The 17136-nt window shown below is 42.4% G+C and overlaps 1 protein-coding gene across 3 annotated transcripts in view; it reads right to left on the minus strand.

Moving 5' to 3' along the window:
- Positions 1 to 17136, minus strand: part of MEGF11 (multiple EGF like domains 11) — a 192604-nt gene that overhangs the window by 86325 nt on the left and 89143 nt on the right. For all 3 annotated transcript variants that reach the window (XM_031555353.1, XM_031555352.1, XM_031555354.1), the window contains exons 6-7: positions 2728 to 2974; positions 1291 to 1411 (exon numbers count right to left, since the gene is read on the minus strand). In XM_031555353.1, coding sequence (XP_031411213.1) covers positions 1291 to 1411; positions 2728 to 2974 — 368 coding nt within the window. The remainder of the gene's footprint in view (positions 1 to 1290; positions 1412 to 2727; positions 2975 to 17136) is intronic.

The raw sequence follows: 17136 nt of genomic DNA on the forward strand, positions 1-17136 counted from the left end.
GCAATTTTGAAAATTTGCAAAAATCTAAAAATAAAGAGATAATTCCTGATAAAATACAAGTAAGGAAGAGTAAAGAAAAATAGCTCTGATCCTCATAAATATCGGCATGCAGCAGATAAGGGAAGCAGAAAAATTTACCATAAAGTGACATTTTAATGTAAATCATTTTAGTAATTAGTCCTTAGGCAAATAGCTAGAATGGGATGACTGGCCCCCAAAATATTTGGTTTGCTTACCTACTGCATTAGCTCCAGTACTGTAGGAAAGAACTTTTTGTTTCCCTCCACCAAATGCCAGTTCAGGGCAAGGTGCTATTGTCTTTATTTAGTTTCTGAAAAGTTTTAACTGTTTTGTTATTTGAAATGCTTCTTGAGAAGCTAAATGGAGGCACATTTGCTGTACTAATCTAAAGGAACATAAACATTGCTCAGTCCATAGACATTTCAATGGGTATAAGGCCCATAACAGAAGCTACAGTTACATGATGACATCAGGATCTTCCTTGTATTAAAATAAAAAGGCACAGAACTTGCATGTATTAAAATCCAGCAAGATTGCCAAGAAACTAATTGTCCGGTATGGGAAAAATGCCAGGAGACTTAGCACAGCTAAATGGTATGTAGGCCTGCGAGACTTGGCAAACCCCGAGAGAGTTAATTATCACATTATTGATAAAGTTAAGGACTTTTAAAATGTTTGGCCTTGCTTTCTTGACATGGAGGATTAAAGGTTAGGGTAATTTGCTCTCTCCAGGGTAACCTCTGATGCGAGCAAATCTACTGCAATCAAAGGAAATTTTGCCTGAGTAAGGACTGGATGCTGAACTGCTCTTTGTCTCCCGGCGTACATTCCTTCTGCTTTAAAGACACCCTGAGCCACTGCATTCTCCTTGACTTCTCTCTCTCCCTTTCTCCTGAAATGGAAACCATACGGTGCTTTTGACAATGCTGAAATGGGCTTTGAGCTCTCTGTCCCATGTGACCCATGTGAGGGCAGTGTCTAACAGTGCAGGGATATTGCAAAGAACTGCAGAGGCCATTTTTCCTCTCTTCTTCTCCCACGCAGAAGAATAGTTTTAATTTGGTTGTTCAACTCTTTGAAGGTAGCTACTAAACAAAGGCTGGTGGCCTCAATGCTGCGCACACATAACAAAGTGCTCCAGTTTCAGAACTGTGAGATCCTCGTGGCAGGAAATAGTGTATATATATATATAATCACACAGGGTAGGCATCTACTGAGACAGAAAGCAATTTACTCCCCGTTCCAACCTCTAACTGAAGAAGCCCATACCGTCCAGCCAGCAGGACAGGAGCACTCCCCGGTGATGTGGTGGCAGACCCCTCCGTTCTGGCATGGGCAGCGCAGCTCACACTGAGCTCCGTGGCTCCCAGGGGGACAGAGCTCTTCGCAGCTTTGTGAGAGAGGAGAAACAAGAACCAAAGGGGTCATTTAAAAGAACTTACAGGAGACAGTAAAAGAGCAAAATCCACAACGCAGGTCATAATGAGAGTGAAACCTGAGTAAGCCTCAGCTGGCATTGCCAATTAGCCATTATTTCCATTATTTCTGCTGGGGTTATTTATGTGCCATGGATTCAGTGCTGTAAGGCCGATGCACATGTGCAATCTTTATGCATAAACCAAATTCCACCAATTTCAACAAGACAGCTCTCATATCTGTGACAGTATTCTACATTTTTCTAGTACGTGGCTGTTCTCTGATGAGGATGTTCATGCAAGTACTTACTGCTGAGAACAGACATACTAATGTCAGTGGGACCAGTCCTAATATTACGTGGAACATTTAGCAGTGAGTGCTTCCAGGACTGAGGTCATAAGGCTATGAGGAAATCAGGTACTAAATAAAATATTCAAAAAGTATATCACTTATTTATGAGGTTTAATATTGCCTTTATTTTTTACCTCCTTCACGCAGGCCAACAACTATTATTAGACTGCAGAAATATTAAGTCACCTGTAATAGATCTCCAGCCAAATTCAGTGAGTAAATCATCTTTTCCCTTTAAATAATTTTGAAAAGCATAATTACTTCTGAAACTACTGAAAGATCTCTAATGAGTACTGATGTTACACTGTGGGCAATTTTAAACAAGGAACTATTTCTTGCTGTCCTAAAATTAATATGCAGATTTTGTGAATCCTACTGGTAAACTTTGTGTGGTATTTGGGGATTTAGCTACATGATTCTCGTTAAAGTTAATAGGAATCACACCGCTAAATCCCTCCTCACTACACTAAAAATTTACCCCCTAGATAGTAAGCTCATATAGTTACCAGTAATGCTTCCTCTGCTAGATAGAAAGCCAAATAAACTGGGGATGGTAAGTCCCATTTGATACTGCACTGGATTGCTAACGAGTAGAATGCTCAACCGCTTAAAAAAACGGAACTGTAATTTGGGTGGTACTCACACACTGAAATTAGGAGCAGCTACTGCTGTTGTAGCTCCAGTTGCTGGGAAATGTCATGGAGTTTTAAGTTCATTTTAGCAGTAAGTTTATTTTGGTATGCAGACAGGTGTAATTAACAGCAAATAACACAGATTTCCTTTATTTAGCCTCTCTGAGATTCTGTTACCTGACTTCTGCAAAGAAAAGTGCATAATACAAAGACCGTGCAAATTCTGCTAATTGCTCATTGAATTAATAGCGGCCAAAGCAAAGCTGTTAAACGATGCAGGGTAAAGTAGACCCATCACTGGACTTACAAGACCCCCGTGTATCCAGGAGCGCAGTGACATTCTCCCGTCTCGTGGTCGCAGGTCGCTCCGTTGTGGCACTGGCACTGGAACTGGCAGCCCTTGCCGTAGCTCCCGGGCTCACAGAGCTCCTCGCAGCGCCAGCCCTGGTACCCATCTGCACAGACACAGGCACCTGTGATGGGGTTGCAGAGGGCCTCGTTCTGGCACTGGCACCGGTTGCTGCAGTGGGGTCCCCAGTGATCGCTATCGCAACCTGTAAAACATTGAGCAGGACGGTAGGCGTGTGGCACAACCACCCCGCCCTTGGCGAGTGGGCAGAGAGACGTTAACAGAAAGCAGCATCTTTCTAAAGAGCCCTCAAACCTTCTCAACCCAGCCCCTGAGCCAGCAATGTAGTTTAGCATGCAAGGAGTTATACAGTTATACACCTAGATTTGAGGACTTGTTTAACACCTTTATAGGATCAGAACTTAAATCTTTTAATATCCTGTTTCTTAGTGCCCTTAGATAGCTGGAAGGAATGAATTTATAGTGGAATTAGATGCAGAGGATCACATCCTGACTACAGTGCAGTCAATGGCAGGTAGAACTGCCAAGCAAAACCTGTAGATTTAATAATGTCATCAAATATTGTTTCTTCGCACTCTTCCCTTGAGATAATAAATATCAGCTAAGGAAGGCTATCTCCTTTGATGGTGTTGGGTTTCATTTTTTTCTGGAGTAAAGAGATAGCAGGGCAGAAAACAACACTGGTGTCAGGATTTCTTAACCCAGACTAAGGGATGAAGGTATGGAGTGTGTACCCCAGGTAGTTTGGGTGCCAGTAACACCATGTACTACACTAGAGAAGGGCTCCCAAGGCTATGGCAGTTGGCACGGAGGGCAGATTCTCTACAGAGTGCAGTGAGAACCATTCACACAGCAATCCTGCCTGATCATATCCAAGATGAGAGGGAAATCAGGGTACAGAAGCAGCTTGATCCTGATTTGCTATAGAAACAGTAATCAGCACCTGCAAAAAAACATGTGTAATATTTATGCATACTAACAGACAGCTCTAAGCAAACAGCCAGGGGTTAAAGCTTCCTCCATAAGTGGTCAGGAAAAAATAAGGATTTCTTTTTGAGTCCTACCCTGCACTTCCCAACCTGTCAGTACAGCGGTGCCTGCTGCTCAGAATGCAGCTACTGGCAGAATTGCTTCTAAAGACTCAGTTACAGACCACGCTCCCAGTACAGCTGGGAACCAGAGCTGGCTTCAATTATCTTGGCAGAAACTCTTCTGCCAGTGTAAAATCCTCTGCCATGCAGGAAATGAGTGTGTAATCCCGTCGACATAGCTGTCTTCACAAACTCTTTTACTTGCAAACATGTAAACTAATCCCCAGGTGACACACTGCTTCTCGGGGCTGGATGGCCATTTCTGGACTTAGCAATGCAAATACAAACACCACACAAGCCAGAAGCTCATGTCTGAGAAATTTCAGAGCCCTTTTCCTCCACAGCATGCACTTGTAAACCCACAGTGGACAACAGTGTTTCTCAGCTAATTCTGGCAAGCTTTTTGTCCCTCTTCTTCTTGGGAAGTCAGCCAGCCATTGGTCAGTCTGAGGATACTCAGCAGAAAAGGAATAGAAAGAGATTCCACTCAACTAACGCTGCTGATCATCAATTCACAAATACGTGTTTCCTGAGCAACGACGTCAAAGACCAAAATAAACCCACGAAAAGACAATTCCAGAGCCTCCATGAGGACCTGCAGGGGTTTGCAGATGCACATGTGGTTTTGTGTCCTGCAGAAAGCAGTGCATGCAGCATGCTCCTGTACACAACCCTGCGAGGCAGTTTACTCCTTTGCCTCATTTCTCCCACTGCCAGGGATGATAGTTTCTCACTAACACCACTGGGAGCCAAGCAAACAAAATCTTACTCTTTAAAAGTCTTAAATTATTACCCTGAATCTGTGAAAGAGGCGATCTATCTTTATTTCACACAGACACTTGGTGAGACTCTGTAAGCCCTCTGGGGCAGGAAGCAAATCTGCTGGAGCTGATGGGGTTTCCCTGCAATTTCCATTCCAGAAATACAGATCTGTTTTCCGCAGAACTTGAAAATCAAGGGATGCAGCTCTGCACCTCCACAAAGGGCAGGCATCTGGAGCTTACAAGCGTAGGCAGCTTCCTTTATTGTGGGGAAGTGAAGTGCAGGAATCAAAGCTGACCCTTCCTGATCCAGGGACGTGATGCTCCCCTCACCTCAGCCAGCGATAGAGCCCTGACTGCCAGGGCAGCTGCTCTGGGCTGATATAACTCCAAGGGCAATTAACTGGCATAACACAAATAATAGCACTCATTAGAAGACGTGTGCTATTCCTTTGTCTTCCATACTGCAGATAAATACTCCAACTACCAGACTTGTCTGCTTGGTTTGGGGTTTTCTCTTTGAAAGGAAGTGAAACGTTTTGTAGAATGGGAAAAATATTTCCCAGCATCAGCTCAAGCACTTCGTTTAGCTTTTACAGAGTCTGCCCCAAACCCAACTCCATTGTGTAAGCCATTTATTTGAACACTTATTTACTATTTATATTTGGTCACATGCTTGCTTTCTTCCTGCACCAAATTTCATTCCATATCTAAGCAAGAGGAAGAACAGAATGTTCCAGGAAAGAACAGAAATTCTTCTAACTAGTTGTAAAATCTTTAAAAAAAAATCAAAAACAAAGCAAAGCAAAACAAAACAAACAAAAACACCAACAAATCTGGATAGCAGAAGAAGCCTGCAGTGACCAGAAAACCAGCTGACAAACAGAATTTCCAAAGGCTTCTAAGTACAAGGCACCAGTGAGCACACGTTGCACCATTCAGTATGTTTAGCCCAAAGTAGCTAGCCAAAATGTTTTAATTATCTGTGAAATAAAACAGCTTGGCATACCAGATAGCTTCTAAGAATGTGAATTTCATGGGGATTTATTAGTGAGAGGACATAAAATGAGGATTAAAGTACATCTGAGCGCTCATGGAAGACACAGAAAAAAACAGAACTAAAAGAAGGGGCTTTTACTGTGTCACATTTACAATGCCTGATACTGCTAGACTCCTTTTTATGTTCCTAAAACTGCAAGCACACTTTGACTGCAGCTCTCTGAGCAGTTAGAAACCCAAACTATAGCACTGGTGTACAACCAGGGCTAACATCCCATTTTCTCTCTAGTGATGGGATCATACCAACACAGTGATGGGTTGCCCCTTCTAGATTTAAGTCTTTACCTCAGATGATAAAGATTTTCTGCTTTAGCTGTCAGTTCAAGCCCTGTGCAGGTCACAATGAGCAGGGCTATTTCATGCAGTATCACTTAATCTGCTGCTGATTAATTGCAAAAGGAAATGAGTGAATTTCATTGGCACAGTGCTAATGTAAAATTTGTGATAATGAAACATCATGTTCACTTGATTTTACACTGCAGTATCCTAATATGAAAATAAGATCTTTGTTACTCAAAGTTTATCAATTCTTGTTTGGTTGTTTTTTTTTCCTTTTCTTTCCCTCAAATCTCATTCTGCTGTGACAGAATGTGGGGTTGCAAGTAAGTTTTTTGCCTGTGTGATTTCACTGGGGCATTATGCTAAAACACAGATCTGTACCGTGGTAAATAACCTTTGTACCATTCCAAAGATAGAGACACAGAGCTGATCAGCTCAATCTGAGTACTGCTTCTTAGGAGTAGTTCCACTGAGCTCAAGAGGACCACGAGACTACTCAAGTGTGTAACTAGCCATGGGACTGAGGTCTAGTAGTTTCAGCTAGAACATCTAAAAACAAAAGAAACCAAAGACTTCAGTACCTGGGACATATTTTTGCAATGCACATCAATATGGTAAATCCTAGTTGGAGTGGGATGGTGATTCCAGCTCCTGAGATACTGGGCCAAGTATTCTCAGTGCCATGGCAGCCATCGTCAGCACCACCTCTCCTGTGCACACATACAACCCAAGCCTAGCACAGTGTAATCATACCCTTGTTGATAGCCTCTCTGTGTTACCATAATAGAGATAAATAATAATAGCAACAACATGTGAACAGAACACTGATTAAAGCTTACACAAGAGGTAAGTTGTAAATGCACACGCCATTAAAAACGTCAAAATGATACAGAGACTTTAACTATACCATCAATAAGAAAACCAACCTGAGAGTGGTGATGCCAGGAAGGTACAAATGCTCTCTTTAGACCCCATGTGTGTTTGTCAATACCAAGAGAGATGAGTCTGGAATAGCCAGCGCTCTCCTGGGAAGTGTTGCATTAAAGGAAGCTGCCACATTTCAGGTCACATGCTAACAGTGCCTGGCAAACGTGCCAACTTATTCACTTATTCTCCTTCAAAAATATGACTGGAGATTAATTGCCACCAATAAAAATGAAAATAACTCTGTAAAGGATGATGCTCGATGCCTAAGTGTAATTACTGCTCTCTGCATTAGGCCGTGTGACAGGTGAAAGATTCATCCCTCCGAGGAAAGGTTGCTCAATACAGCACAAAGTGTTTTCCTCCTCTCCACATCTCTGCCCCCACCCCGGAGCCTCAGTGCTTGCTGGAGCAAGGGCTCATTGCAGGAGGTGCTGCATGTGTCCTGCTGCAGTTGTGCATGTCGTCCAGTCACCAGCTTGGTCCTGTAAAATACACAGTGAGGATACACTGGATGTGCTGCATCCCTCCTGAATGACTACACTCCCCTCCAGGAATGATTAGTGAATTGCTGCACTCTGGGTCAATAGAGCTGCATGACATTTAGGGCAGCAATGGAAGCTGGACATAGATGAAGCAAACACATCAGTTTGAAAACTTAGCAGACAAATAAAATGACTTCCAAGGAAGGCACACTGAGTATTAAGGGACTAAACCCAACAAGAGAATCAGATGTGCTCTTCCAACACTTTTCCATCCCAGCATCTTGTTTCACAGCAGCACCACAACCTGTGGTCTTACAGCCTATGCTTATTTTGTTTTCACTGGCACAAAGCTGTATGTGTACATTCTATAGCAAGTGACCAGTCCTGTACTCCTGGTGTGCACATGCAGTGGGATGCTCATCAGAATTCACGGCTGAAAACTTCCAGCAGTTGCTTTGCTCAGTCTGGGTACTCAGGACCATATTGCCTGATGGCCATTTTTGGTGAATCCACTCTTTAAAGGAACTTTTTGCATATTTGCAATGAATTAAGCACATACTGTAACTCGTAGTCAACAATCACTGTTCTGGAATGTTTCCAAATTCAGTTTGAGATGTTTAAATGCTACCCTTCAAAAAGGCAAACAATAAACAAAATAAACTTACTAAACCTAGGAAGACGTACTTCAAAATGGATTATGTTAGATTTTTTTTTGAAATTGGGGATAGAATTTCCCCTTGGTATAACTGCAATCCTGTACAACGAGTCTGTGAGTACAAGTTAAGGTGAAATGCAGCCCAAACTCTATTTTTCTACCTCTAACTCAACTTTGGAATCCGACTGGGTTTAAAATGGTTGGCCTAGCTAATGAAAACCAGGAAAAGAAACAGCAAAAGCTGACGCATACGCCTGGATGTACTGAATAAATAATTAAAATAATCAATTTGCTTTTTATTCTCCGTACTTAGCCCAATAGGAAAATCACAGCCCCTGTATCGAGCTGATATCTATTCATGGTACAAACATGATTCATTCTGGCACAGTTCAACACCTTTGGAAACGGAAGCCAAGGCTGCCATAGGTTTGAAACGAGGCTTGTGAGAAGGGAATCCTCTCGCAGTGACAGATCACGGGGTTTGGCTCTGAGCCACGCAATGCATCCCTTGTGCTGGCACTGCACATAATACCCACACACTGCGAAAGGAATCTGCCAGTAAAGTTACTTGCTGATCTGCTTGATTCTGAACCAAAAAAGTGTTTATCTTGTAAGACTGTTTATCCTCAGAGTTTCCAACACATGTTTACGGACCGTAGCTGTCCTCAAAATAACCCAGATTTACAGAAATTCCATTCAGAAGTGTTTTCGCAAATACTTAAGAGACCAACATTCAAATTCTGGGATTTTGGAAGGAGAAAACATCCTCTATACTACAGACACACCAGTGGCTGCAGATGGATTAGGCCACACTGCTTAAGCTGCAGCTGATTTTCTTTTTTGTAACTGCATGGAGATACCAATAACCTACCGTGCAGCAAGTGGTCTTCCTCAGGTCTTACAAACAAGACAGGTACCACAACAGTAAGTTGGATTGCAGCAAATAAATACTGTATTGAGTGACAGTGAGGTTAGAAAAAGTTTTTAATACATAACCTTGCTGCAGATGGCATTTAGATTCTGTGTGTGGCTCCTGACAAATCCTCTGTTATGCAGAATTTACTGTCTCCAGTTTTGGCTGGAGGGGAAAGGGATATGGGTTTAAATCAGTAAACTAAACTAGCAGGTTTTTTTGCTGGTTACAATTCATTTTTTTTATCCTTTTCACCAACAATTTGGGACCCTCTCCATACACAGAGCAACACCCTGGCACTTGGCAGAGCACTGTCCCACACTCAGGGAAGTGCTCACGTGCCTCAGTAAGAATCCACCTGTATCTAATCCAGCAATAAAAAAATGCAACTTGCAGCTACTTGGTGCCATCTCCAGATAATTCATTAGCTTTAATCCTCAAAGATTTAATCCATATTAAAAGCCATCCATAATTAAAGTCTTTGGGTACTGAGCTGGGCTTCCCTTATGATTGTTCCTACCAGCAGCCATGGACCACTGGCTGTTTAGTCTCTGCAGTAAGCAAGCAGTCCACAGAGAGGATGACAGACATCTCCTGTGAGCCCATTACCCACATGTCAGAGGTTTGTTCTGGTCCATGCTGATGAACCACGTGTCTAGCAGCCTCATAACACTCTTGATGGAATTTCTTGCATTTTCCATTTGCTTTCTGGGGGAAAGCAAACAAACTAAGGAACACCATATATAAATAAAACATTTGACTTATGAAGTTGGTGTCATAAAAAAAACAGAAAATGTCAGATTAAAGGTTGGAAGGGCAGCAGTAATTCAGTGTTTGTGTCTATGAATCATGATATTGTCTTTCCCAGTGTGAGCACAGGCTATTGTCTACAAGCCCTGGCATTTTCTGTTTTCTGAGCTCGTATCTTTGCAGCCCTAAGGTTCCTGCACATGGCTTTCTGTGTGATGGTGTATGCTCTGAACTCACTGGCATTTTTATCTCCAATGCCAGACTTTCAGTCACAGCATACACTCCTACAAGAAAGGAAATACCGGTCTCGCTGTTTACATCTCTCAGACCTCCCAGAGAATTTATTTTGCATGTGTAAATAGGCATTTGTAAAACTATCAGCCCAAGTAGAAAAACCCAGAGGTTAATCTGAGGCTGCCAGAACTTGCAGACAACCCAGTTTTCCAAGTTTTTAATATCAGTCTTCATCAGAATGAAAGGAAAAGATGGGAAGGGAACATCAGCCGATTTTCCCCCAGATGGATAGATTGTCCCTTTCAGGAGGAAATTAATCTACTTTTTTTTTTTTCGTTAGGGACAGGAGGACAGTTTCTCATCCTTCAAGGAAGATTGTACAGATTCTCTCTGAAGTTCATTGTCTGAATCAGATAAGAACCACATGGCTGATTTAGGTCATGATTTAATCTCCGATGACGATCACATTAGCCAATGACTCTCCAACATGTGGTACCTAATTCAATCACACCACTTTTGAGACCCCGCAGTTTATTCAGCATCTTCTGAGGGACCATTTTCTTTTGAAGGTGTTCCTTCTTTCTCAGAACATCCCCAGTGCACCTTGCAGAACGGTCAGCACCCTTATTGGAGATGCATTTTCTTTCTGGACAAATGAAAACCAAATCACTTCAAGTCAAGGAGAAGTTGAATTATCTGGACGTCTGCCTCATCAAATCCCATAATTGGGAACTCAATGTATTTTAGAAGAAACAGCATCTTCTCCTGATAGATAGCAAAGTGTTGTTTTCATAACTTCCAGCATGAGGTATTTTGACAGAGGCTTCAAAAGAAGTGAAAATTGGAACAAAAAAAACCTCTGAGAAGATTTCCTGTTTTTTGCAGAAATTACTGCTCAGCTTAATGAGCCTTTAACTCCACTGACAGTCTCGATGTTACAAGGATTTAGAATCATGAAACGCTTCATAAGGGAGCGACAACATTCTATACAACACTGGCTGCTTTTCATTATGATTTTCTAGAGAAGATGCTGCATTCTTTAAAAAGTATTGGGTTTTTTTAGTGTCATATTAATGAGAGGCAAAGTCTGTTCTTTAATTAGGATTTTACTGTGGTGAATTAAAAAATACATGGGCAGAGTATCAGGAGTCTAATAAAACTAAATGAAGATACTATCTTTCCTCCGTCTGAAACCCAGCAGTCTTTGCTCTGGCAAAACTTCCATCAATACTTATTATTGTCTAGGCTGGGCTCGTAATAATAGAATCTGCAAGGAGCTTATTTCCAAATTCTGCCTTCCAACCAGCTAAAACCTCCTCTCTCTCTTTTAATATCTACAATGGATTTGACATTTTCATTGACCATACCATGAAATTTCCCTGTAATGCCTCTGCACAGGAGTACTATCAGCTTTGCCTGCATGAAGGGGTAGAAACACATCTGGAAATGCCTAAAGCACCACAGAACAGGTGCAGGGAAAGAGCTCAGGCATCCTTTAGCAGCCAAGTGTTGCAGGGGCAATCAGAGAGGCTGCAAAAGTATTGCTCTGAAGTGATTCAAAAGCAAACTGCACAGAAATGGAGGGAGGAAATTAGGATCTGTGTCCGGTATGCAACAGTCACAAGGCTTATAAAATGCTCCATGCGAGTATTAAGATATTTGCCCTCTCTGTATGGTCTTCAGCTGAGCGCTCAGCAAAGCAGAGATGGGTTCAGAAACAAACCCATTCACTATCTCCATTTCTTAGCAGCAGTTGGCTCTGCTAAAGCTTAGCACAGACCTATGGGGCCGTGCAGGCGGCCGCTGTGCTGGACGCCCACCAAGCTCCCTGCATGGTGCAGGGGAACAGTGTTCAGCACACGAGGAGCCTGCACTGCTCTGACCACTGACATCCCCTTCCCACCTTCTGTGACTGCAGCCCATGCTCACACGTGACCAAGTGGGACCAACTCCATTTAGCAAAACTCTCAGGGAGAAGTGCTCAGCTCCTTTTTTTTTTTCCCCTCCACAGTGCATAAACTGAACATCAGAAGGTCACCCTGCTGATGTTTTGCCAGATATGCAATATACCTTTATTCACAGTTAAAGTAGTGCTTAAAGAAGAATATCTTCTTGCCACTAGATTAGCCAGAGGATGTTCCTTGTCATTCCCATCCCCACACAGGGATGCATGCAGCTCTTTGCCTTTGACTGTGCAGGTCAACATGCAAACTGACACGAGCAATAAGGCTTGGCCGATGGGTGCATAAAATGGTGCTATCAAGATAAGCATAAGGGAGGAATGCGACAGCTACCAACCCAGCCTCAAATCATACCATAAAGATTCACCTTCAAGGGGACGCATAAGCACATCTCTCATGCAGAGCATAACACGGCACTGCCTCACCAGCCATTTTTAAGGTGCTCAATAAGCATTTTATTTTCTTGCATTGATACCGAAACCCAAAGTAAACACTGTGGATTGTGATCCTTGCTTTTATTTCCAGCAGTGCAGCTGGAAAGGAGAAACTGCTTCTTGCCCCATCCCACAGCCCCATCCCATCCGTACCGCCTGCGCAATGCTTTCCAGACAAATAACATCAGCTTAAAGGCTGTTCTGCCCCAGTAAGTGAACCTAGGTAAAATCTTATCTTCCCTAGCGAGAATTCTGTTACCTAAGGACTTCAGGAAAGAATTAGAGCAGCAGAAGGCCTGGTGGCCTTTGAAATGTGGGTGTCTTTTATATCTGAAACAGTTCAAAGGCTCACAAAAAGCTATGTGCAGGTACCAACGCAAGCTGCTCGCTGTTCTCTTTTCTTCTAGGCATACTTGAATCTTCACATGGCTCTTTAATGTTACCTAATGTCTTCAAGATATCTTAAATGCACGGCTGTCTTTCTCTTACAATAAACCATTAATAGTAATGTCCCTTTAAGGCGCATGAAAAGCAGCAGTTTTTTTTTTACAGAAGTGCTGCCCTAGGTAACCCAGTAAAAACTAGAATGTTCACTCATCAAAATCACACTGTGAAGATTGGCACAGCCTCTGAAAAATCTATTTAATATATTTATCAACAGAAAATAACAAATCTTAAACTACTGCAAGAAATATTTAAGGGACTGGTGACTGAAATACTGGAATGTAGCCCCTCTTTTCACTGTCCTGAGGCACCAAGATTTTGAATGTTCTGCTAAGAGGTACTCAGAAAGGCAGAAAAATACTGCATGGCTTCAATACCAGGAGTCAAAGCACAGATGGCTCTCGGAGGGCATGGATGGCAAACGACAAACTCCAGAGGACCAAAGCAGCACCAGAGGTACATGCAGTAAAATCCTAGTGTCCTACACGGCACTACAGGCTGCACCACTGCTGCACCACTTGCTCAGGATGCTAATGCTGGGCACAGAGCAGCCACGGCTCTCATAACTACAGCCAGCAGTCTGCGCTCATAGCAGAGCCAGGATGCAAAAGCCCCAAAGTGCAGAGCAGAAAATAAAGACTCAGTGCTGACTGCCCTCCTGTAGCTTCCCCTACATACTGTCCTATGGCAGTGCTTCAGTTTCTTTCTGGAAAGCCAAGGAGGAAGATATAGACTTATCTCATAAATTATTGAGATCAGATATCTAAAGCTTGATATTTTGTCTTCTGAACATGTTCAAATGCTGTTCACAGAAGCATAAATTAATGCCAGTTTCCAAACCAGAACTTGCTCTAAACTGGGAAATGAAACTTTTTTGTTATGATGTTACACACAGACAATTCTTAAACTGTTTTACATTTTGAAAAACAGGATAATCAAAACTGTTCATCCTCACAATCAGCTCTGGGTTTGCTGCACTGAAATGTTTTGACAAAATCACAACCATATGGAAGCCAGTGCTCCAGGAACAGTTTCACCATTGCGGATTAGTGCGTTAAGCAATCAAATGTCAGGCAGTCAGAAAACAGTAAACCAACATGCCGCAAGTGTTTTCCTCATTGTTTACAAACAATGTGCTCGTGCCTGGAGCACTACCAGTGGGTCAGCTCCCAAGAAACCTGGAAAACTCCTGCAGAGGCTCCAGTGCAGCCTCTGCTGTGTTGTGCTCAGGGCTTCAGTCTCGCTTCTAGCAGTCCGAGGAACTGCCCACGTGAAACAGCTTTATCTCTGGATTAATTTAATCTCTTTCTTAGTGACAACTGTCACTGAAAAGTAAAAAGCAAAACAGACATACGTGCCTTCCTGGCTGGATGGCAGTAGGCAAGCAAACGGGATTTTGCTGGAGAAGAAGACAGCATCTGTGCATTAAGATTTTTAATTGCCAGATTTCCTATAATGTTCAGCTCTCTCCACTTTCCTACTGGCAGCAGAGCTATATTTTAAAAAGCTACAAGGAAAAAGAAGGATGTCAGATGAAGCAATCATCAAAATTACCCACTGACCACTCTGTACAGTGCCCATCACAAGCACCCCAGGCCCATCCACAGCCCTCTGCGGTCAAGGAACTTCTTCCTGTTGCCTGTAATGGTCTTTGATAGAGGTTGGCCACAGCAAGTCAAGTTAGTGCCATCTGCAAAATCCCATCGATACCACAACTTTCCTATTTCTTTTGCTATGCAAGGTTCTCTGCTCACCGATGAATAACTGAGCAGAACAAACAGCGCACACACACACCAAATATTAAATAATCAATGAGAAAGACATGACCCCAAAGCAGACCGTTTTGCTTGCTGATAAACAGGAACCACTCAGGGAAATGTCGAACGCTGCCTGGTGCTGTGTGCGCGGTGATTGTGGGGTAGGTGCTGGTTTAGGAATGCTGCTGACATCCACACACAAATCTGATGACACAGGAAATTAGCATCCGTTCTTCTCCCCTTCGGAAGAATTTACTAAATATAGCTCACCCTTTTAATATTTAAGGATATCTGCAGAATGTTGTTGTGTTTGAAAGGGTTCTTTCCTGACTGGATTTTCATCATCAGGCTTAGTAATCAAGTTGTTTTATTCAGAACGGATAATTATTAGTTGAATAATTAATTATTCTGAGTGCATTACTAGGTAAAATTCAAAGTGTGGTGGTGTATGAAAAAGAATATGCAACGATTTGGGTTTTAAATTGTGCAATAAGATCAAGATGTGCAGGTTTTTTTTGGACATCTAATAGAGCTGCCTCTATCAACAAAGCCCCATGCAAACACTGGCTAAATCCTCACGGTGCATTTATGAGCTAGAAAATATATTTTATCACCTTCTTATAGATTGGTCTTTTATAGAGTCAGTCAAATTACATTAAACTACAGAGCTATCCAGAAAGTGGCAGCATAGAGATAGAATAGCTCCAATTTCTAAGTCTAAACTTATGTCCAGTTTTGAAAGTCTAAATTCGTTACACTTCATATTTTTTCTCTACATTTATAATTCTACACTGAATAAAAGATACAAAAAACTATTTTGTATGTATAGAGAGATTAATTTGTATTTTTCTCTCTCTCATCAATAACACTGGTTAACGAAGCGAACTCCGGTACAGGTAACATCGTGTGTGCAGACTGAAGGTGAGGCTGGCGCAGGACTCAGACCTCCTGAGGAAGGAGCACCTGCAGCCTGGCCAGCATCGTTTCAGCCAGCCCTAGGTGACATAAGTGACATTCAGGAGACACCTCCGCAGCGCTGTGACTGCGGCACGCATGAGGAGATCCAGCTGGCCGGAGCCCAGCTCAGCACAAACAATGCCAGCCCCTTCTGCTGCCATCACCCTCTGATTGCAACGGTGGATACAACCCTAATAATTGCTTATTCAGTATAATTAGACTCTAATTAAAGGTGACTAAAGCAGTAATCACTTGTTCACTTGCTCAAAGTGCCATTCCCCAAGCTTCCCGACAAACTGAGGCAGGCGGTACAGAGCAAAGGGATGCTGCTGGTCTGGGGGACAGCCCCAGCTTGCACTAGAAAACCACACAACAGAAATTGAGGAAAATCTCAAAGTCCTTTATAGGTGCAGCTGATATACAGTAATCCCACAGAAACGTTCTAGTTTCTACGATTCCCACTCCTGGCATTTCAGTTCCCAGCTCTACCACGCTCCTTAAGGTACCATGGGACACTCAGACCACATCTTTTCTCTCTGTGCTCATTCCATCACCATAAACACTTACATGGGGTTTTACAGACCTGTGCTGATTTCCTCACTCAACTGGGCTCCAGCAAAACAAAACCCAGCTAAGTGACACGGTATTTGCTGCAAGACTTTCCTCAGGCTGCAATGGCACCTGATGTGTTTTCTTTGTTTGACTGCCATGATCTAGAATTTTCTGCAAATCGAGGGATTCAAAAGGCAGTAAAACTACACACATAGATACTACTGGAGTTCCTGCAAACACTCACTAATGGAAATTGCAGTGTAAAATTAATTAAGCTCATAATGTACCAGAAGGACTTGTCCTTACAGAGACTTCGTAGCTAGAAAAGTTTGAATGCTTTATTGTTCTGTAACTCGCATATATGCAGACTCTTCTATTTGGCACATCCTTAATTTCTGTCAAACTAACAGAATTCTAACATTTTCTGTCAGGGAGCTGTAAATCTTGAAAAAAAAAAGCTTTAAAAAAAAACTCCACTATTGACTCATTTCTCTCATTCCTAGCAGATCAGAAATAAGGAAGACTTGAAAGCAACATCATGAGCCCAAGAATTATCCCTGCCTCTTGAAAGGCAGACAGAAAATTAAATTGGGGGATCTGTGCTAAGGTGGTGGAAATTACTAGGTCTGTGCACTCGAAAGATTAAGAAGGTGACTTCCCACTGAGACTTGAGAACACAGGTGCACATCATTTTTAAAAATATGCATTTTTAACCTTTTAAATCTGCTAGCAAAGCAAGGAAGTTCTTGAGGAACTGCAGTAAACATGGCAATTCAATCAGCTTCTTCCAGACTACCTTTCACAACTTCCCAGTTCTTTAACCCAAGAGGTCAGCCTACTGTGGAAGACACTGGCAGATAGCAGTACAGGAGCTAAGGAGTTGAAAGCAACACAGAAACTCTTTGCTAGGTCCTGCATAACCAAATTTCTTGATTCACTGCAGAGATGGCTCTGGGGCTAACGTTGATGGTCGCTGCTGAAAGCAGTGTCCTGTCCTCTGCTCTTCCATGCAAGAGGATGTGCATAAAAAATTATTTCATTTTAAAATGTTTGGATATCAGGAAAAGGTTCTGCACCAGAGGTTGTGGGC

The sequence above is a fragment of the Meleagris gallopavo genome, chromosome 12 (assembly GCF_000146605.3).
Source record: "Meleagris gallopavo isolate NT-WF06-2002-E0010 breed Aviagen turkey brand Nicholas breeding stock chromosome 12, Turkey_5.1, whole genome shotgun sequence".
NCBI lineage: Eukaryota > Metazoa > Chordata > Aves > Galliformes > Phasianidae > Meleagris > Meleagris gallopavo.